Genomic DNA, 23,527 nt, shown 5'->3' on the forward strand with positions numbered 1-23,527 from the left:
TATGGCATCTTCTCCTCATCTTTGTTATCAGACAAAGACGTTTAATGATAAAGACAAACTTCTTATAGTGTTTTCAATAGTTAAAATGTATCAATTTAAAAATGTAATAAACCTTGGGCTAAATCCTTTGACATTTCTATCAAGCACAAAACCCATCAACATGACCAAGAGCAGCTCGAAAACATTTCTATCAAATGGTTTTCTTTTTTGCCTCTCCTTTTTAATTATAGGATTTGATAAGATGTGAGAGAAACTCAGCTCCAAAGCAACGTGAAATTAGGAATATATGAACTATAGCTTGCCAAAAGAAAATTTTGTGTGTGTGTATATATATATATATTTATTTATTTATTTATTTAATGAAATTATGTGTATAATTGATGTGTTACTATATAATTAAATATTACTTTATCTTTAATTTTTAATTATCCAATCAGATGGTGACATATCGTTATTTATGTATAAAATTATGTACATAATATTACTTTATTTTATAAAACTAAAATAAACAAAAATATCAATCATGCTTACAAATAATAATCATAATCATAATTAAATACGTATACCTATAATCTTCTTGATGAGTTCACCATATAACAATATATGTATCCATGCACAAATTTCCACACTTTACACTGTAATATACGAATATTTCTCAGCTAATAATATATATATATATATATATATATATATATATATATATATATATACACCTTTTCGGTTTCAGTGAAGGCCAGACATGTTATGAAGCTGATCTTGAAATTGCATGATGGTGTTCCACTGATAATGGCTGACATTATAGTCACCCTCTGACTGGTCTGTTTCATTGATGTTCATGTCAGCCGTGCTATCGTTACTTACAGATATTATAATTACCTCCTTTTCAACGTCTCTCGGATTAGCCATTTTCTTACTCTGTGGAGAATCATCTTCTAGCTCAGTTGTTTGCATATTGAGCTTTCTTTTCTGTGGGTTGAACAAGCTGTCAAAAGAAGAAACTGAAAATGGGGGGTTTAAACTTTCTTGAAAGCTTATGCATGATGCTGTAGTGCTGTCAACGTAAGGAAAATTATCCTGAGAGGCAAATATGTAAGGTATCATGGGGCAATCGTCGTATAGATGGCTTTTCAAATTCTCCATTCTAGGGTTTGTACTCACAGGCCAGAGCTCATTCATTTTTGGGAGAAAGCTGGCTTCTTGATCACTTACAGGATCATATATATCCTCCCAATTGGTCCTTGGGTTGCCGCAGATCTTTTGCCTCACTCTACACAACACCCAATCGTCCAACTACAATAGAACAAAATAATTATATCAGTAAATTTATGATTCAATATTCTCATTCAGATATCTCAATTTCTTAAATTTTACCACTAATTATAATTTGGTTGAATAAAAAGAGTAATTTAAATGACAATTTAGAAATATATTTAAATGATCATTAAAGATAAATTAAATATATTTAAAGTTATAATATAAGTAAATGGTTTGAAGGTTTATCAAAGTTTTGATATACTATATATTAATTAGGTTATTACTCTGAATCCAAGATAATATATCTTTATCTATTAAAAATTATCATTCAAGAGAGGTTTTAAAAATGAAAGACTAATTATTCTTATATAAGACAATTTTACGAATTCAGATCATGATGTTATAAGTATTTCTATAATTTTTAAATATTTTAATTCAATATTTTATAATTTATGCATGAATCCTGTGAATTAGTATTGTTTGAATGAATTTATGTTTGTTTATGTAAATTAAAACTCACATGAGCTACTAATCTGAAAAAGCCATGAATATAAAGTTAGATGAAACACTTTTGCAAAAAAAAAAAGGGGGATCAAGGTTCTTTTCTGATCTAAGCTCACCAGAGCTTTTGAGACTCTCATGAACCTTCTGTATGGAGTTAACTAAGTAGATATAACTTACCCTCATGGAACCTTTCCGCTTTTGGGTCCAAGCCATGGTATCGAGTAATCGATATTCATGCATGATCCAGTCTGTCTTGAATCCTTTCGGAGGACGACCTTTGTAAAACACAAGAGCTTTCTTGACTCCAATACTCTTGCTTCCACAAGAAGTAAGAATCGGTTTATCAGTCCCTGTAGCCTTCCAATAACCTGAAGCTGCAGCTCTATTAGGCCGAGCTCCGTTAGGGTATTTTCTGTCTCTGGGGGTGAAAAAATACCATTCATCCTCTCCAGACAACGCTTTCTCTACACAAACAAACAAGATAGCATGAATATTTTTGCTAAAAAAAGGGAATAATATACTGAAATATATATGAATCAATATATACTTGGAAGATCCCATGGGTTATATTTATATAAATTGATTTCAGCGATGATGGAAGCTGGAAGGGGAGTTGAAGTGACTTTATTTTTCAAATAATGAACGATGAGCTCTTCATCAGATGGGTAGAATCTGAAACCAGGAGGAAGACTTTGAATATCTGAGAGGGGTTGTTTCTCCATAGAAGGATTCAGCATTCTTCTTTAATAACAAGAGACAATGATATTATCGAGCTTATGGATTTAATTGTGGAGTACTGTGCAAAGTTAGCTAGATATTATATAGGGCTCGATTTGTAAAAACAAAAATGGGCGTTATTACCGAATAATTAATTAAATATTAATTTGTAATTTGGCGATTCTTCAAAAAATATTTTGTGTGAATTAATCTATGTTTGGACTAAATATTAAATCAATGCTCAAAGCACTATATCACACCCAAGGTATGCTTAAATGACAAAATTTTACCTATTAAATTTTAAAAAAATTATATCCATACAAATCATCCATTTTTTTTAATGAATTTCATTAACTTAAAGGGTAAAAAATGTTATTTTTCTATTTTCTATTTTTTTATTTCCCTCTATCTTTTCTATTTTTTCTTTTTAAATGTTTAGTAGATAAACCAAAATTTTTAAAAATATTAGGGGATAATAAAATTTTCATGGGCTTTTTTGGAAAATTAAAAAAGTTAGAGAGTTTTATTGAAATTTTAAAAAAATTTAATATGTCTCTTACTAGTTTAAAAATAATAGTTACACTTTAAAAATGATCAAAATACACTATTTTAAAATTAATTAGAATTTTAATATTTTTAAAAAATTTAAATTGTAAATTTTTAAATTGATAAGGATATATTGTAAATTAGCCTATATTGAACATTAACAGAAGTTTTATAACTTTAATAAAGGGTAAAAAGAAAATATTTTTAGACAAATCTAACAGATTCATTGACGGAAGTGGATGATGAATAAAAATTTGACTTTTTAAAACTAAAAGGGTGAAAAAAATTATTTCAACATACCTTGGGTGGGAAATAGTAATTTCCAACAAATTTAAACTAACAAATCTGAATTTCGGTGGGTGTATCATTGGATGCCGAAATTATATACGAATACAAATTAATAATTTTAGCAATTAAACCAATATGTATGCATGCATTTGTTCTCTAACTAATCTATATGGGATATACTTTAGTGGTTCTGGTATTAATTAGTTAATAACAATGCTTAACAAATTCGATCGCCTCTCTAAGACCATTCACTTGTTTTCTATGGACCAATGATCTTAAAGAATATTTATTGAAATAGAATAATCGTCGTTCTAAATGATGAATAATGTTATGTATACATATTTTTTATATATAATCTGGATACACGATGATGTGTCATAATATGATTGAATATTATTTTATTTTTAATTCAGAATCATCTAATAACATAATAATATATCATTTATATATATAAATTACATATAAAAAATATATACGTATAATTTTAAAACATTTTATATGTGTTTAACTATTTTCAATTGTCCATCGATCATTAATTGTAATATGGGTCAAGTCGACTTGTTGTGATGGGACCAAATCTAAGATAATGGTATTAGAAAAATCTGACAATATCTTTAAACTATGCGATATAAGCTTTTTCAAAACATTGTATTCATTTATTTAAGAAAACATGTTTTGAAATTCCTTAAATTGAGTTTTTGTTTTGCAAGTTGGCGAATTAGGTGTTAATAGTGAGGCCGGCCTCTCATGTAATTCCAAGTGCAAGGAGTAACATTAACACCATATTTATTTAAGTAAAGCCGTTATTGCATGTCAACTACTTCTACATTTCAACATTAATTGAATATTATTAAGTAATTAATCAGATATTAAATTACATAATTAACAGCAACGGCATATAGAGTCAAATATTCTGCCTTTTGGACATAGCAACATGCAGTTGCTTTCATTAAAACGATGGCGAAGGGCCATTATTTTATATTTTCTAGTTTTTTTTATTTTTTTACTCAGAATTAAGCGAAGTAAAAACTCAAACTCAAGTCTTTTTTTTGAAAGTTTTAGTACTTCATCAATTTTGTTAACTCCTGGATCCAGTATCCGATATTATCTATATATCTATATGAAAAATTCCAAGTAACTGCAGCAGAGGCAAGAAATTAATTGCAGAAAAAAACATAGTAGGAACACGGGAATCAGGATATAAAGAATCCTATACAGATTTTGTTGTTACTTGTATAAATTGCTGCAATGCCTTTATCTTGAAAATTCTAAGCTAGCTTAATGAACAAGAAAGAGACATGATACTATATACAATAGATTCCATTTAATGTTTTTTCCAGCAATTTTCTGTCCCATCCTTGAGTCTCTTTCGAAACTATTATTCTTTCACAGCTCTAAGAGTGGTTGCCCTTGTACGCTAGTCACGTTTCTTGTAAAGCTTTTAACACATTCATAATAATAATAATAAAAAGGTCTTATTTTATGTATTCAAAGTATGTAAATGTAGGATTTTTACTTTGTTGAAATCAGATTATGGTTCAGTTAGGGTTGTTTTTCTGTTGATTTATAATCTTTGTCCGTTTTCGTTCAACAATATCTAATTCTAGTGCAGTAAAGATTGAATATCAATTTGATGAAAACGATTTTCTCCTTCAACATCGTTTTCCTGCTTAATTGAGCCTTGGACCACTTTCACATGCAACTTCTCTTTCCTTTACCGCAACTTTGCGACGCAAAGTCAGGTGATAACATTGCCTCAGCCTTGCCATGACTGACATGAGTCATGTGCTCACGTACATCTCTCTCATTGATTGGAACCACCTGTTGATTATCAGAGCTAGGGTAAAATAGTTGTCATAGAAAGTGTCCATTATGGTAATATTACTATGAGTTTGATAAACGTACAAGTATACACGAGATCAAATATAACTTTTGTTATGAATGTTTTTTGTTGTTATCTCTTATTCAATCGAAGATGTTAAGATTGTCTTGGCCCATTCCTAATAGTTATATTAATTGAAATGTTGAACAAAATACTATTTTTAAACTATTTTGTTTTTCATATATAAATGGTCATTTTAAAATAAAAAGTTTGTTTATCCAAGTCCAAGTGTTGCAAAAATTGTTTTCATTTCTTAAAATAAGTATAAAGACAATTAATATTGCTTAAGTGGAATAATGTTAGGAAATCATCAATAATAAGTTAATATTAATTAAGTTTTAATTTAATAAAATTGGATAAATATATACTCGAAAGAAAAATTATGATGGACTCAAAGTGATTATACTAAAATTAGCTCTGTCGACTGAGTCTATAAAATCAGAATTGATTTATTCAAGCCTAAACCTGTAAAAAAATTTTGGGTCCACATTTTATTCTTACTCATTCATGCCTCATATTTTTTGTCAAGATTTGATTTATTAAATTAATTTGGGTTTTAGGCCTATTCAAATGTGTCCATATAACTTTAAAACTCTACAGAAGCATCCTTATAAACCCCTATAAGTTTGAAAACTTGACAAATACATTCCTGCTCACAACAAATTTTCTAGCCCGACAATTTAATAGACAATTTTTTTTTTTGCTTAGGTTCATCCAAGACCCAAATTTTATTTGATCTAAGACTAAATTTTTCAGGTGAAAAATCAGGCTTTAGGCTTTTCCAACTCAATTTGCAAGTCTAACTAGAATTGTTTATTATACTTCATAAATTATATAATACAAGTTGAGTGTAACAATGTGGACTTTGGGCATTATTAAACCTATGATGAGATAGTCTAATTACCTATTACATACGAATTAAATAAAAATAAAAACACGATTATTTTACTAATTGAAAATTATCATTTTAAAAGTCCCAAGATTGGAAGCCACTCAAAGAACTTCAAGGTTTCAAAAGTATGACACCATCAAACGAAATATTTTTTCATTTTAAATTTAGTATTCTATGATATGTGTTTTAATAGTGGAATTGAATTAATTATATATTTCTTACTTTAATTGGATGGAAACAAACAACATAACCATACATATGATTCAACTGATAAATAATAATTAATCGTTAGATTTTAGTTTGATTAATTCAACGAATTGATACCCATAAATTTTTAACATAGTAAGTTAAGAGTAGGTATTAATTAGACAAATGTTGTTCGTATATACTGAGGTTTCTCTTCTTATTTTCAGACAAGAGCGTCGAATCCTAAGAAGGTTTTGCAGGATTTTGCTTGTAAGAGAAGGAACTGACCATGGAGGCTCCTCCTATAAATGGCATTCTAGTTGATTAACTGTGAGTTCAAGTTTGACCGCCAAGTTAATAAAAGTGGTAGAATTATAAAATTTTCTAAGAAAGGTCTAGGTTTCAACTGTTATGATCTCATAATTAGTAAAATTTTGAATTATTTAATATATTTATTATTAATTCAATTATTCTATCTCAAATTTGACTTTTTTATCTCTCCGATTTGAATGTTTAAAAAGTTTGAATTATTTATTATTAATTCAATTATTCTATCTCAAAATCTGTAATTTTACGATTAAATAATTACTTATTTATATAGTAATACATTATTTGTATATTCAAAAGTGTGTATTTATTTGAAACAATCACTTTAAAACTCAATCTTATTTAGATTGGGATTCTAAGTCTAACTTTATCCTTTTTTATTTTTTAATGTCTCATAAATAACATAAGGAATACTTTATGTCAATTTAAATAATAAAATTGAACAATAAAATTATGCTTATATAATTTTGAGTATGTAATTAAATATATAGATGATACGCCATTAAGGTAATTTTGAATTATGAATTAAATAACACTCGATGATATGATGATATATTATTTAAATATATAATTGTATACTCAAAACTTTACGTACATAACATTGCTCAAAATTGAACAACCATATTTTCAATAGGCCAAAAGGCTTATTCCCACCCAAGGTATAGTGGAAACCCAGACTCCCACCTTTCAACTTTTAAAAACTCAAATATCCACTTATAAGCAAATTTTTGTTAAAAATTTTAGTTAAGGATAGGTGTAAAATCGTCATTTACTAAAAATTTTAAAAAATTAAAGTTTTATTATATTTTCCTCCCTAGGTTTAAAAATCTTACAATTTTTCTCTCAACCCAAAGTTTGAAAAGTGATAAATACCCCCTAGAGTTTGTTCCTCTTTCTCCGACACCGATTTCTCCTCCCTCCTCTTTTATCTCTCCCTCTAGTTTCCCTCCCACCAAAGATAAAAACGAAATTATCTTCATCTTAAATAAAGATAAAGATGAACAGTCTTTATTTGAGACTCGTCATCTTCGTCTAAGACATATTTTCAAAATTGAATAACCATATTTTCAAAATCAGTGTGCCAGATAGTTTGTCCTGCTCTCCTGTTGATATGTTTAATGTGTATATGGAAATCTTATTAATAAAAGAATATTCATTGCAACATTATATTATGCACCCGACAGCTTCAATCCAAGTTAATAATGGCCACAGTGCAGCATCAAGCATCCAGAATAAGAAAGTATGTTAACAGTTTTAATTTTGGCTCTACATGTTTAAGGCTCTAGGCTTGACATGAGCTTCCAACAGTCCAGCAACAATATTGACAAACGCTGTCTATTAGGGACGAAACGTTAGGAAAAATTCTCCTTCAAGGCACACTTAAAGGTTGTTTATTATGTATGCCGCAAGTTTCACGTGGCTGCAGTACTCTTCAAGTTCTTCTCTATCGGCTTTGCTTAATGCTCTTAACCTAACCTTCGCCATTGATAAGTTCAGCCACCATAAATGCTTCAAGTTCCGAGGTTTCTCTTTTCTCAGTCACAGACAAGAGCGTCGAATCCTAAGAAGGTTTGCGGAGGAGCTGGCCACGGAGGCTGCTTATACAATTGCTCAATCCACTTATTTTCAACTCCATCTTATGTATGTATAATATTATTTTTTCTATTTAATTAATATTTTATTTTAGAAATAGTAATAAGTTTACGAAAATTCAATCTAATGTTATGAAGGAAAACAAATCGAAACTATATTTCAAGTATAATTTTTTGAATAATTGGTTAGTTTTGGGGGAAATTATACAAAGTACTGAATCCAGATTGATTTTTCTCACTATTCTGCTATTTGGCCTTTTATTTAATATAATAATGTCACATTCAAAGCTCCAACGAGATCATGAGCCTCTAGGTCTTCTGATCAATCAAAAAGAAACCTTGAAGTTGAGTGATTAGTTACAATAATTTTGGGCATCATGACCGAAGAAAATACAAAATATATTATTTATTTAAGAAATGTTTATATAATTTATGTTGGCGAAAATTCAGATGCTGAAAAACCCAATTCAATTGAGAAAAAAAAAAAAAAAAAAAAGGAATCGTCTTCAAAATCAATCTGCCAGATAATTCCCTTGTATTTGTCGTGTATCTACAATTAAACTATATACATAATTTTTATACGTAATTTTATGTATAAACTATAATCTATCTCTTTGTAAATGAGTATTGATTTATTTTTAATTTTTAATTATTTAATGACAAAATAATACACTATTATTTGTATATAAAATTCAACATAAAATTGTACTCATATTATTACTCTTTTTAAATAGGTTAAATGGTTATTTCCCACCCAAGATTTGATGAAAAAATTTCCCCCACTTTAAGTTTTTAAAAATTATTTTTTTACCCGTTTAAATAAATTTAAAGAACCTTCAAAAGTAAATAACACTTTGACTCTAAAATTTTATTGATTATATTTTTTTACCTCTAATTCATATTAATTTTAATTAAAAACAATAAAAAAATTTAAATTAATTGTCATCGATAACTTCAAAAATCTCACTGATTGATGCAATTCTCTACTAAATATGCATATGCTGGTGCTATTTCGATTGAAAATTTGAAATAACACCAATCAATACAATTCTCGACTAAAATTGCACTGATTTGATATAATTTTATTCTAAATTACACTAAGAGGTGTGATTTTAATAAAAAATTACATTGATCAATGTGATTTTTAACTTTGATGATGATGAAAGTCATTTGCACCAATTAAATTTTAAATTTATTTAAAAATAAAAATATAGAGAAAAGGTATTTAAAATTAGAGTGTAATTTGTTTACATTACTAAATGTATAAATAATATTAATCTTATTATAATTTTTAAATAAAATGATATAATATTTTTTAATTATTAAAATTAATAATTAATTTTAATAAATAAGTAAAAAAATAAATTTTTTCAAACCTATATATTGAAAATACGTGACTTTATCAAACCTTGCTGGGGAATCGGTCAATTGGCCATTTAAATATCTACATCAACCTCTTATTTTAAAAAAGAATATTCATGGCGACACTATGTTACACACCGACAGCTTCAAGCAAGTTAATCGTGGCCACAATTATTCAGCATCATCCATAATAGAAATTATATTAACACCAAATTGAGAGAGAATATTTAAAAATTTAAAAAATATCATTAAGGATTGATGGCCGTACATTTTTATGATATTCTCATTTTGATTCGCACCCAAATGTTAAATATTAAAAATTTTCTTTTAATAATAAAATAACTCTTGGAATTATTATGTCTGGTTATTTGATAATTTTTAAATTTTTTTTATGTGTTTCAATCAAATATTCGCATAATATATACATAAAATTATTCTATAATTAAGAATAATAATAAGATTAAGGAAGAAAAGGGATGCTTGCATTCCACTCTTCATTTCTTAATATTTTGAAGACATCCCACGAGGGGTTCTTCCCTTGAAGAAGGGGATTGTTCTGATTTTGGCAAACGTGTTAATTGTGCCCCTTTTACCTCTTAATTATATAATTAGACACTCTTTATATATACGTTCTCCATTAATGTATGTCCCTTTTGTTATTGTTTGATTCAACTCACTATATAAAGATTAAGATTAAAATTTAGGGTTTATGATATTAACAATCAAATTTCTTTATTAAGAGATAAAATTGAAGTTGAGAGGAGTCTAATCTAATATGTAAGTAAAATCAATATTACACAACCCAATTACACAATCATAAAACCTAATGATTCTACTCCAATTTCCATTTAAACACAAAATCTTATAAAACACTGTAAATAAACATGTTTGCATAATTTTGTTGTAAAAAATTGATACATAAATGATTGATTATCAATCCTTGAGCAAGCCTAGCTTCCTAGGTTCCAAATTGCGATATACAAAAAGGGTGCCAAAATTATTGTGTAACTAGAGAAGGGGATCTAACCCTTTCTTTTATATTTTAAATTAAAATGTTAATTGAACTCTCTCATCAAAAACCTAATAACCTATATCAGCCCACACTTATGATTCAAATTTAATAACAATAATATGAAATGTATCGATCTGTTTCCAAATGATCAGATCGAACCCACAAACTAAATTCTTTTTGAACTATACATTCACTTAGTTTTATATTAAATGATCAAAATTTAATCAATGTATATACATTATTCCAACAAGTCCAATAATAGGGAATATAAAAAAGGGCTTCAAGATCTAGCATCACAGCGCATTTCATGGCACTGTTTACATTTCTTCAACAACTTCTATAATTCAATAACATTCTCTTTCTTCATATTATATCACCAAATACACTAGGAATATTATATAAACAAAGAACATCGCCATTCTCTACAAGCATTTGTGGGGCAGATGAGGAATCTATGCATTGGATTAGCCATGTCGTATCTGGTCGGACGACATATCAAATGTTATTTACAAATTCTTCCTCCTCATCTCGAACTTAGGTTAAATTTTTTTCTATATATGAAATTATGAACTTAATGGGTTTTTTTTTTTTTTTTTTGTATGGAGTGAGCCTTGGATACCAAGCGGAGGATGAGGAAGAATCAATTATGCAGAAGGAAGATCCGAATGCATGAAGCCAAAAGCAGTTGGAGAACCAAATAATTTTATTGTATAGTTTTTTGTACATATCCCATGTAGATTTGTAAATTCAATTTATAAAATTGATATATAAGTTGAAACCTTGGATTAGATTGGTGACGGGTCACCTGACCTATACCAAGTTCTTGCTGCAAAATTATCAAGTCCACTGCCCTAATATGCCTACGATTCCAACTTGGTATGATTAAAACCCTAATTTATTATGAAAGAACCATAGAGTTATGAAATACTGCTTAGGAATTATGATTTCTTTTGAAAATTTAGAGCTATATTTGTGTACACACTTTTAGTATGTAATTTGGATATTCAAATGATATGTCATCAAATGATTGAGTATTATTTTATCTTTTAATTCAATATCATTTAATCATATGATGATATATCATATATGTATTTAATTTATATATAAAAAATATATAAATATAGTTTTATTGGAAAATTTATTGCAATCAAAGAGTCACACAAAAATTTGAGGAAGCAATCTGCATGGTGAGTGGATATATTGTCGTTTTGGCAACTGGGTAATGGAGAATATTCTGAATTATTTTGGTAGACAAGATAATCGAAAGGAAAGAGTTACTGTCAGCTTGGTCCATTTGTTGCACTCGTTACGTTATATCAATTAACAGAAAGATTGAAATTGAATACCATTCAATGATAGTTTGAAATAATTCGATCGTTGTCATGCTATTCATATAATATCTAGAATTATGGTTGAATTCGGGTCAAATTAAACTTATATTTGGGTCAATTTAAGTTCAATTTAACTTAAAAGTAGTTGAGTTTAAGTTTGAATTTGTCAAGTTCTCCTTAAAATTATTTGAACTCAAATTTGGTTCAAGTTTAATTATAGTATTGAGTTGATGGAAGTTTTAAATTTGGTTTGATGTTGTAACTAAATCAAAAACAACTAAAATGATATTATTTTAATCTTATTTTAGTTAATTTAAACCAATTTTTTTTAGATTTTATAAACATAAAAAATATGTTAAGCCAGAATTTTTTTTAAAAAATTTAATATTTTATTAATTTTATAAACTTTAAAATATCTTTTGAATTTGAGTTTATTAATATTAAACTCAAATTTATCTTTAAACCCAAATTGATTTAAATAGAGATTGTTTCAATCATGTTCATGCTGAATTCAAAAATAAACTCAAATAAATTAGGAAGTTATCTAAATATTTGAGACGTAGTTGAAGGGACAAGAAATGAGGGAGTAGGAGTGGCACATGCACATGCACTCAAACTTTTTGGGATGATGGATGGGTCCCAAATTTTGACAGGCATCACGGACCTTCCTATTCTCTCTCTTTCTGTTAGCCCTTGGGAAACGTATTTTCATCTTCTCTCTCTCACAGGCTCAACTCTTTCTCTCACCCTTTTGATCATTTTTAACTTTCAAATCCCTCGTCACATTTTTTCTTCATAAAATTCACTTCGTAAATTATTTTTTTAATAAATTAATAAATCTATTTTTGGAACACAAGTCAATAAATTTTATTATTAAACGTCTCTTTTAAAGCCCATGTTTACTAAATTTCAAAAAATTTTAATAAATATGAAAAACAAAAACAGCTTTTTTAAATTTCATTTTTTAAAATTGATTTCTCGAAGTTTAAAAAATTGGAGTTTGAGCTGAAAAGTCTACACACAATCCTACACATTCTGGTTCCACGGGCAATCACAGTCTCACATATTGACGCTTTTCACAATCGACCACCACTGCGCGCGTCTGATATTAGACTTGCAGAAAGAGAGTTGGCCCACGTAAATCAATGGCTGACCGACATTGTGGACTCGATTCGAGTGAGATAAAAAAGAGGGAAGGTATAATGTAAGTCTAAGACCAAGATTTCTGTGAGAAAAAAGAAAATATAATAATAATTATTATTATTATTGTTATAAGAGATGAGATATTGTTCTCTTTTAGTCATCATTTGGTTTTTTCTTTTGAAATCTTACAAGGTAAAACCAAACTAGATCTCTGAAAGAAAGAAGAGTCCGGAGGTTTAATTTATAGTATATTGTTTTGTTTTGTGGTTTTGGGTTTGTTCTTTGAGTTCGGTTTTTCTCTTCTTGTCTTTTGGCAGAATCAGAGAGTGATCAGTATCTGAAAACACTCAGGATTAATTTATCTGCTTCTGTTTGGAGAAAGGGAAAACGCTTTGCTTTTGTTTGTATTGTGTTTTTGAGTGTTTTCGAAAGGTAGTTGTTTTGTTGCGACTAATTCACAAGCCACCTGTTTAATCTCTTTCAAGCTAAATGCAGATGATGTCTGGTAATGCTTTTTCAATAGCCTCTTCCTTAGGAGGGTTTCCTCCTCAAGTTCAAGAGCAAAACGCCAACCCTAACCCTAAACCTAATCCTAATCCAGCTGCCAAAAAGAAGAGAAATCTACCCGGGACACCAGGTAAGTAAAGTTTAAAGCTTTCTCTTACAGCTTCCAGTTTAGTTTATTAAAGTTTTGATGGCGTTTTGTTTTCTGTTATTAGATCCAGATGCTGAGGTTATAGCTCTTTCTCCCAAGACCCTCATGGCGACCAACCGTTTCGTATGTGAAATATGCAATAAAGGGTTTCAAAGAGACCAGAATTTGCAGCTGCACAGAAGAGGTCACAATCTTCCGTGGAAACTCAAACAAAGGACCAACAAAGAGGTTAAAAAGAAGGTTTATATTTGCCCAGAGAAGACCTGTGTTCACCATGATCCATCGCGAGCTCTCGGTGACCTCACCGGTATTAAAAAGCATTACAGTAGAAAACACGGAGAGAAGAAATGGAAGTGTGAGAAATGTTCCAAGAAATATGCAGTTCAATCCGACTGGAAAGCTCACTCTAAAACTTGCGGCACTAGAGAGTATAAATGTGACTGTGGCACATTATTTTCCAGGTATTTTTCTTGTTTTGTGTTGATTCTTTTACGTTGTAGAGAAGAATTAAATGCTTACGTATAGGGTTCATGTTGTTATGTTTACGTAAAATATACAAATAATTGAGATTTTACTTCAAGTAACGATATATACTGAATTGAGGATAGTTCATTTAATTCTGCAGAAAAGACAGCTTCATCACCCACAGAGCTTTCTGTGATGCCTTAGCTGAAGAGAGTGCAAGGCTAACTTCTGTTGCAGCTACGAATCTGAATTTCAGAAATGATACTGTGAATATTTCTCATGGATTTGCTAACCAGGGACTTCAAGAAGTTGCAGGAGTTTCCCAATTTGGATCTGGTTTTCGATCCGATTTGGCTGCACCAGGTAATTTAAATTGGCACTAATTATTCTATGAATTCTTAAGTTAAGGCTATAGAAAAAGTTGCTAATTTATTTTATTTTTTGTCTGCGATTGATTGAGTTCTATAGGTTTGCCTGAAATGGTGCAAATGGCATCAGGTAATCTATTTGGCTTATCTTCAATGTCCAATTATGGAAGCCAGAACCAGCTTCAAGGATTCGACAAGAGCAATACTGCAACAATTTCAAAAAATTCATCAAATCTCTCCTTATCAGCAATCCCACATGGACTAAAAGAAGAAAGCTCTTCTCTTTATTCCGATTCGCAAAACAAGCAACCGAAACCAGTTGCGCCCATGTCAGCCACTGCACTCTTGCAGAAAGCAGCTCAAATGGGTTCTACAAGAAGCAACCCATCATCACTCTTTGGAAGCAGTTTCAATGTCATAACTTCATCTTCTTCAAACACGACCAATTTCAACTCTCTCAACCAGAACAGAAACGAACTGCAACAAGTATTTCAAAATGTTAAGCAATCAGAAAACAATCTTTCCGGCACAGTCACTTTAGCTATGAGTGACGGAGTAATGGGCAGTTCTACTACATCAAATTTGAAGCTGCAGCAAGGTTCAAATCCAATGGAGAATAGTCTTACAAGAGATTTCCTCGGCATGAGTAATGATCAATCTGGCCGTCCATTTTTCTCACAAGAGCTAGCAAAGTTTGCTTTGAGCCAATTTACCAGCAACCACTAGAGCCATTTCACATCGAACCCGTATGCAATTTTCACCCAATTGCAGCTAGCTCCTGTAAAAATATCTCAAACTTCAGGCATTAGCACTCAATAGAGCAACATGTGAATGATGGCCGGGCTCGGAGGTCGGGGCCACCGGGCCAGTATTGCATATTTGAAGTGACAAAACAATGAAAGAACTTCAAGTCATGCATGTTATCGTTGTTCTTCTTCTTGTTTTTTTTTTCTGTCTCAACTCTTTTATCGTATTTCGGCCTTCTTTTTTATTTTGAAATTGAACAGCTAGCACAGAAAACTACGTGATATATACAAAGTTGACTACCCGTCAAAGTTAAGCACCCATCTCGTCAACGTTGGTGGGTTAGCAAGAAAATTCTAAGTCATTGTTTGTCTGCCCCAAAAAATTGTTTAAGCCAACTATAACCATTAAATTAAGGCGAGAAGGCTTTGCACGTCTCTTGGCTTTTATGTTAACATTAAAATCCAGCGCCATGTTCAATCAAAACTAGCCAGAATCTTGCGATGATGAACAAACATTGTGAGGTATAGAGTAATTTCAGGGCCAAGGAATGATAACAGCCGTCTGATTTGTGAAAAGGGTTGGATGGGATTGCAAAATCATGGAATCATCCGACAGAAAATGGATTCGATGGATTGATGGCCAATTCCTATGACCCTATAGTTTACTTTCTGAGGCAATTTTTTCTTAGGTTTTTTTTATTCTTGCAAATTGATTTTGTGCTGGCTTGCTTTGGAACTTTACGGCATGGTTGAGACCCTGTAGCTATGATTAATTCCCAAAAGTTAGAAGTTAGTGTTGTCACATTTTGTCTAATAATGCCTTCAAAGTCAATTAACTCACTATAATCATCCCATAAACCAAAGCTTAATGATTTTCAAAATCTGACTATATGATATAATAGCATTTTGTGGAGAGACTATTTCGTCTTTAGTTTCAAAAACACCTAATATTTACTTTGTTAATAAAACTATATATATAATTTTAAATACATAATTAGATACACAAATAATACTGAAAGACGAAAACTGGGGTAACGAATGTGATTAGATATGCCAATAGTCTTAGCCATAAGTGGTGGATACTAGACATTGTGCATATAGACATGCATGGTGTTGTAGCTAATGTGTAAATATCACGTTCAAGAGGTACATTTGCGAGAATGAAACTCAAAGGAATCGACGAGGGTTCGCACAAATGGTGAAACATTTAGTTTTATTTAATGTAAAGTGAAGAACCATAATAGGGCTTGAAATGCCATGAATTCTACTATATTTTTCCGAACTCAAATACATTTAACCTTATATATGCACAACATTATAGAGATTTAAAAAAATCTAATCTAACATTATGAATTGATAAGAATATTCTTTTATGATTAAGTTTAATGTGAGAATTCAAAAATAAGAATAACATAGATATTTTCAAAACTAAATTCACAAAAAATAATGGTCGAAAGCATTTGTCCTTAAAAATCAAGCAACAAAAGTTAGGCTTGACTTGGAATTCTTTATAATACAGGCCCTTCTTTTTTCCAAGACAGGAAGTTCAAGTTTTCAATGTGCATGGATCTTGGAAACTGCATGAACGCCGTTCAATTTTCTTTCTTTTTCTATATTTTACTTATTGGTGAGTTTTGAGTTAACATTTTTTATCAACCCAGTTTTCGTTGATCAGTGAAGCAGAAAAAGGATGAAAAGCCTAGAAAATAGAAAGCTTCGGTTTGTCAGTGTAGAGAGGGAGACCCTAAATTTAGGAAAAAGGTAACTGTTACATCCTAGTGTAGGCAGTGGTGTCCCTAATAAACCGTTTTGGGACAGTTTTTGACTTTGAATGGCCTTCGGATAAAGAAAGAAGGGTAAATTAAAGACAAAGAAACTTTATAGTAATGAGTTTCACCTTTTTATTGGTACTTGAGGCGATCGACCAGCTTTTTGAGACCTGGGTCGGGCTCTATCTTTGAAGTCAGAGCTGTTCCATGTAACAATTTCACCATTTTTCACAACATGTTCCACACACATATGACCATAAATTAATTATATTTTAATGCCCTTTTAAGAGTATTTGTTAAGATACATGTTTTTATAATTAAAATTAATTAATGTAAGAAACACCAACTAATCATCTATCTTTTATTTTTGAAGGGTTAATGTGTTGTCAGTGAAATAATCTCCAGCTAATTTTCATTTAAATAGATGTTTATTACTTCAATATTAATTTTGTGTTCGTCAGCTAGCCAGTTGAATTACTGTTCCCGCCTGAACTTTGATGAAATTAATCTTCCACCTTAAAAGTATGAAAGGTTTATTTATCTACCCATCATTTATTTCCGTTAATAAAAATTGTTACATGAAAGAGTAGAATAATCATTTTTCTTTTTTTCTTCATTTCTTCTTCTTCATGTCTTATGTTACATTAAATCTCTCTTTCTCAATAGAACTTAGATTTTAGACTTTAATTAACTAAAATAGACATGCACTTTTATTACGTGTATGAGAAATGAAGATAGGTCTAATGACAATGACGTCTTCCATGTTTCTTCGTCTCCTAGTCATGAAAGAAAAACCCTGATTAAGTCTTTGACTATCCTTTCATGCGCTATTGATGTTAGAGTTATTATTTTCATTAACTCATCTTTGGAAAGAACATGCCTACCAACCTTAGGACTAACACTTCCTCTACCTGAATATAACTAGAATCACATCAGAATTAGTGGAGATATCTCTAAAACTAGAGGTGTTTTTAGAATCTTTAATGTGAGTATGTAGATTTAATATTTGATAGTGGTTGTTGAACACACTGATATATTATCTATGAATAAGAGAATATGAAACCAACCAATCGTTTACTGTTATTGGAGTTTTTTTAAGTTTTGCTTCTTATGTAAAAGACATAGAAAATGACAAAAATAATATGTGTAAAGGAAAGAGATGATTTTTTCCACCCGACATGCAACACCATGTGTAAACTTTGAGTAAATATATTGACCAAAACAAATTCAATATTCATAACTCCAAACCCATAAAGATCTTTCAACAGTTGGTATGAACATTGAAACGAGGTAGATTCAAGCAGTGATTCAACTCAATCGAGTTGATGTTGTCCTTTAACAAAGATTTCATATTGTAAGTGGTGAGGGAGAGAGTGAGAGAATCAAAAGGCAACAAGAAGTCTAACATTTTTGCTAAGTGGTGGTTGAACTAGTAGATAGAGATCCCATCTAACACATTTTTCACCTTGAAAAGTGAATAAGCTAAAATAGGTTGATTAGTTGGGTCAACAAACCAATTGTACATACAAGTAGCCTCAAATCTAAGTTGTTATTACACCGACAAACCATTGACATTGAGTACAACTCTCATATCAATAGAATGGATATTACATATTGCTATATATACCAAAAGATGTATTTTTTACTGTATTTTTAATAAATTTAACCTTTACAAAGGTTAACAAGTTTCGTGTATTAGTTAAGTAAAACTCATCACTAACTTCATATGAAATTCTTTAACAACAATCTAACCAATAAAACCTTTATTTACTTGTTTATGACATATACATTTTAAATCCATCCAAAAATGGGAACATTTCCAAAAGCAAATGACATAACATACCTTTTCCTATCCTTTGGAGCTTTTAATTAATAGACCAATTTACACTCAAATGGTTCAAAAACACCTCCTTGGAATCAAAAGAAAAAGATTTTCAACTAATTACCACACCTTAAGCATTTGAAATCTTGGAATTTGGTTGAAGGGTTGATGAATTTAGGGCGAGGGGTAATTTCATCATGAAAAATTGAAGGGAAGATGTGCTTCTTGGGCTAGTCCATGGGAGTAAATGGGCTCAAAGAACCCAACTCAATGTGAAAATCCGGACCCGGAACAAAACTCAACGCATCCCCAGCCCAAAGCGAAGCCACAGTCATGCTGACATGGCCAAGTTTCATTGGTTACATAAGTAGCAATAAAGCTAACACGTAGGAAAACTACGGTTGAAATTCCACGTGGATTCTAACGATTGGTTTAACCAACGTGGAATGGAATGCTGACCCTCCTCAAAATTCCCTTCACCTCTAACATCGAACCCCACCTTAAAAATCAAGATTTAATAGAAACTGAGTTTTATCGATCTCATCTTTCTCTTTCCCATTTCCTATTGCATTTGCAATCTCCGAATCGAAGTGTTACACCATACTACGGCATGTCGTTTATGTAACTACTTAGATTTTACTCTCGAATAAGCTGAAAAATGAATCTCTTAAGTTTCTGTTGTGTTATGGATGTCATGGCATGGAGAGGCACGTTTTTTACAGTATTTATTCTTCATTTTGTGTTCGCTTGCCAGTTTCTCTTGTTGCAGCCGCTTGTTTCAGCTTTGGGTATTGTTTACTTGTCACTTTGATATCCGTTTTGGCTTTTATAATTTAATTAAATTGAAGCATTGTTTATTTATTCTAGAAATTTATTCAGGTGAAATTGAAATTACATGCCTTGATCTGTTACTCTTGTGTAAATATTATTTTTCTGGTTAGAAATGCTTTCATATTGATTGATTAAATTGCTTCGTATTGTTAAAATTAACATGTAATCAGATTCATTTAGCGTGTCTTTCTGTTTTTAATGTTGTATTTTGTGAAATTTTTATTTTTGTCTGTGTTTGGAAATTATCAAATCGAATACTTTGATGCTTGCCTTTTGCAGTTCTTGGCCGCAGAAGTTTAAATTTGTGTGTCTTATGGGTATTATAATTGTATGTTGTAGATGGGAAACCTGGAAATGCTGCTGAGTTGTTTGAAAGAGTTTCGCAAAGTATAAAGGTGAAACATTACATTGAAGCACTAAACGATCTTAATGCTGCTATTGAGGCAGATCCTACTCTTTCAGAAGCATATTATCATCGTGGAGCTGTCCTGCGCCAGTTATGCAGGTTCGCTTGTAGTGGAAATTTTTATTCTGTCCTTATTTCTGTGTTTGCCATTTTTACAGAAAATGGTTAATCTTTCGAAAATTTTTGAAAACTGTGTCTGGGTTTCAATATCCTGATAGTTTTGCTCTATTTATTCCATCTTCGTATATGCTTTGGACATTCAATTCTCACCTTCATTATAGCTTTTAATGCCATTCTATTTGGTTTTACTTTGTTGGAAAGTTTATTCTGTGTCTTATTCTTTATATCCTTGTGTTATAGGCGTGTTCTTCCTGTTTGAGATCATATCTTTATATTTTTGAGAAATTCACTGTGATCATCATGATCTCATAACATAGCATGCTAGTCCATCTTGAAAACCTGCTTTATGAAACATCTGGAGTTCTTTATGGGAGGATAGTATTAGCCTATAAGTCTGCTTAGGTTGATTAGGAAAAAAAAATTGAACAATTACACTATTGGATTGTTCATTGTTAGTTTGGTTCAAGTTGGTTAATCTAGTAAGCTGAAGGTACTAAATGGGCTTGTATTGGTTTTCTTAATACCAGCTATGAGACACTACTACTAATTATTTTCTTTTTCATAGCTTAGTTGAATTTTACAGTCAGTTGTGGAAAGAAAAATATTTTTAAGCTAGAAACAACCTGTGCAGCCGCTCTTTATTTCTGTCCTGCCCTCCCACTCCTGATTGGATACTTATATGATTCAGGCACTTTTTCAATGTAGATATGAGGAATCTGAGAAGAACTACAGAAAGTTTCTAGAGTTGAAACCAGGGGACTCAGTTGCAGAAAAGGATCTTTCTCAATTGCTTCAGGCTAAGAGCTCTTTGGATACAGCTTTTAAGCTTTTTGACTCAGGCGACTACACAAAACCCTTGGAATACGTTGATAAAGTTGTTCTTGTTTTTTCACCAGCTTGCACTAAGGTATCTTCTCCTTGCTGTGTTGTTTGACCCAGGAGAGTTAAGAGTAAGGCTTAGCAAGTTTAGCACTAAGCTGGCTATTAACTGATGTGAATCACATGTTGCAGGCTAAATTCCTTAAAGTGAAGTTGTTGTTGGCAGCTAAAGACTATTCTACTGCCATTTCTGAAACTGGATATATTCTCAAGGAAGATGAGAATAACCTAGAAGCATTGTTGCTCCGTGGACGTGCGTACTACTATTTAGCAGATCATGATGTTGCTCAAAGGTTTCTTAACATCTTAGCTGTTTATCATGGTATTTGCAATATAATTTTTCAAAGTAGAATTTTATATTCACAATATTTGTTATCTTTAGGCATTATCAGAAAGGACTTCGCTCAGATCCAGAGCATAGTGAACTTAAGAAAGCATATTTTGGATTGAAAAATTTGCTTAAGAAGACAAAAAGTGTAAGATCTCTAATATACTTTGGTATATTTATTCCCTTTTTTAATTTTAGTTTTAGTTCTTTTTCTAGGTTGGGGCGGGGTGTGAGATAGGGTGGAGGCTTGGTTCTCTTCTCATCAAGCAACCCTTTTTAGGGCTTTGTAGGGCAATAACATGATGAAGTCTGTGTTGATAATCTATTATTATTATACCTGAAGTTATTATTATTTTTTTCTACAGGCAGAAGATAATGTAAATAAGGGTAAGCTGCGCCTCGCAGTGGAGGACTACAATGCAGCTCTTGCGTTGGACCCTAATCATACTGCACATAATGTACATCTTCATCTTGGTCTGTGCAAGGTCTTGGTCAAGCTTGGCAGGGGGAAGGACGCTTTAAGTAGTTGCAATGACGCACTTGACATTGATGGGGATCTTCTTGAAGCCTTAGTTCAGGTTTGTTGTGTTTCCTTCCCTTTCCTATTCATTTGATTTTATAGGAATTATTCTATACATTTATGTATCATTTAGTTACCATGGTCAATTTTTTTGTAGTTCTTTCTGTTATACATATCTATGCTCACGTTCTTTAGCTTGCCTGGCATTTTTTAGAGGGGTGAAGCTAAACTTTTAACTGAGGACTGGGAAGGAGCAGTTGCAGATTTCAAATCAGCTGCTCAACAATCACCTCAGGTTAGTCATTATAAAGTTCATATGTTATTTGTGTGAAGATGTGTTATAAGCTTCAACAATGATGTTGTAGGCTGCTGGTATATTACTATAATCAGTTAACTTTCCGGGCATAACACCTAGTAGTCATCCTTCTCTATTAATCATTGATTGGATCACTATGGTGTACCTCACTGTCGATATGTTAATTTTCTAATATGTGTGCATCTGTATAGCATATCATCTAGTGTTAAACACATCAGTGTACTATTTTTTTGATATTTTCTTGACTTCAAGTATATATGACATTTTGAGAGCTAAAATTTGATATTTTTGCAGGATATGAATATTCGGGAAGCATTGATGAGGGCTGAGAAAGCTCTTAAGATGAGCAAACGCAAGGATTGGTACAAGATTTTGGGAGTTTCAAAGACTGCATCCATATCCGAGATCAAGCGTGCCTACAAGAAGCTTGCTCTCCAGTGGCACCCAGATAAGAATGTTAATAACAGAGAAGAAGCGGAGGCCAAATTCCAAGAAATTGCTGCAGCATATGAGGTTTGACTCTCAAGTTTTTGCCCCAACTTTTTCATAATTCTAATGTAATTTTGGCTGCCACTTGCAATCCTGCATCCCATCCAGGCAGTGATTATGCCATCATCACAACCTTGGTTTTATATTCCCTGATCTGAAAGTTATATTGTACTCGACAGGTTCTTGGAGACGAAGAAAAGCGAACAAGATATGATAGAGGGGAAGACATTGAAGATATGGGAATGGGAGGAGGTGGCGGTGGCTTCAACTTTGGTGGTGGAGGGCAGCAATTCACTTTTCATTTTGAAGGAGGCTTTCCTGGTGGTGGCTTCCCTGGTGGCTTTGAATTTAATTTTTAACCGCAGTGAAGGTTGGCTCTCCTTCTCTTTCAACATGATTTGGAATTACCAATTTGACTAATGCTGACTGCTATTCCGTGGTATATATTTGGGGCCATCAAAAGAGGCTTGTTAAATGGAGAATGTATCCCTTCAAAAAGTTTTGCTTCAATGGATATCTTCATTCTGGAATTTATAGTAGTAGTTCATTATGTTCATTTTAGTTCTTTTGTTGGTTATATACTTGATGTATCCTCCTAAGTATTAATGATGTTAAATTCCATTTAACATGCTCTGGTTCTTCAACAAAGAGAAAAAGCTTATGCCAATTTCTTTTTACTTTTACTTCCGAAGATGTCAAGTGACAACATATGCAACATCTGGGCATAGTTCTATGGCTGCTTCGGTTATTTTACCGCCCCTCAGCCCACCTGTTTGT

General features: G+C 31.3%; 3 protein-coding genes across 6 annotated transcripts; 2 read left to right on the forward strand and 1 right to left on the reverse strand.

The window, feature by feature from the left end:
- Positions 1–723: 723 nt before the first annotated feature.
- Positions 724–2,517, reverse strand: LOC123195681 (NAC domain-containing protein 67-like). Its single transcript, XM_044609499.1, has 3 exons — positions 2,306–2,517; positions 1,936–2,222; positions 724–1,290 (listed from the first exon to the last, which is right to left on the reverse strand). The coding sequence occupies exons 1-3, from the start codon at positions 2,493–2,495 to the stop codon at positions 724–726; spliced, it is 1,044 nt and encodes a 347-aa protein (XP_044465434.1). The 5' UTR covers positions 2,496–2,517.
- Positions 2,518–12,904: 10,387 nt separating this feature from the next.
- Positions 12,905–15,523, forward strand: LOC123210198 (zinc finger protein JACKDAW-like). 2 transcript variants are annotated; one of them, XM_044628436.1, is made up of 5 exons: positions 12,905–13,097; positions 13,532–13,673; positions 13,756–14,152; positions 14,317–14,519; positions 14,625–15,523. In XM_044628436.1, the coding sequence occupies exons 2-5, from the start codon at positions 13,532–13,534 to the stop codon at positions 15,248–15,250; spliced, it is 1,368 nt and encodes a 455-aa protein (XP_044484371.1). In that variant the 5' UTR covers positions 12,905–13,097; the 3' UTR covers positions 15,251–15,523. The 2 variants fall into 2 exon arrangements, with proteins under 2 accessions (XP_044484371.1, XP_044484365.1); XM_044628430.1 differs by lacking the exon at positions 12,905–13,097 and adding an exon at positions 13,157–13,228.
- Positions 15,524–19,358: 3,835 nt separating this feature from the next.
- Positions 19,359–23,433, forward strand: LOC123213268 (dnaJ protein P58IPK homolog B). Of its 3 annotated transcripts, none has more exons than XM_044634491.1 (9): positions 19,359–19,649; positions 20,032–20,197; positions 20,907–21,125; positions 21,230–21,390; positions 21,480–21,573; positions 21,791–22,003; positions 22,160–22,240; positions 22,556–22,774; positions 22,930–23,433. In XM_044634491.1, the coding sequence occupies exons 2-9, from the start codon at positions 20,192–20,194 to the stop codon at positions 23,107–23,109; spliced, it is 1,173 nt and encodes a 390-aa protein (XP_044490426.1). In that variant the 5' UTR covers positions 19,359–19,649; positions 20,032–20,191; the 3' UTR covers positions 23,110–23,433. The 3 variants fall into 3 exon arrangements, with proteins under 3 accessions (XP_044490426.1, XP_044488962.1, XP_044489709.1); XM_044633027.1 differs by having other exon boundaries at positions 20,924–21,125; XM_044633774.1 differs by having other exon boundaries at positions 19,359–19,568; positions 20,924–21,125.
- Positions 23,434–23,527: the final 94 nt, after the last annotated feature.

This window comes from Mangifera indica, chromosome 1 (assembly GCF_011075055.1).
Source record: "Mangifera indica cultivar Alphonso chromosome 1, CATAS_Mindica_2.1, whole genome shotgun sequence".
In the NCBI taxonomy this organism is placed as follows: Eukaryota; Viridiplantae; Streptophyta; class Magnoliopsida; order Sapindales; family Anacardiaceae; genus Mangifera; species Mangifera indica.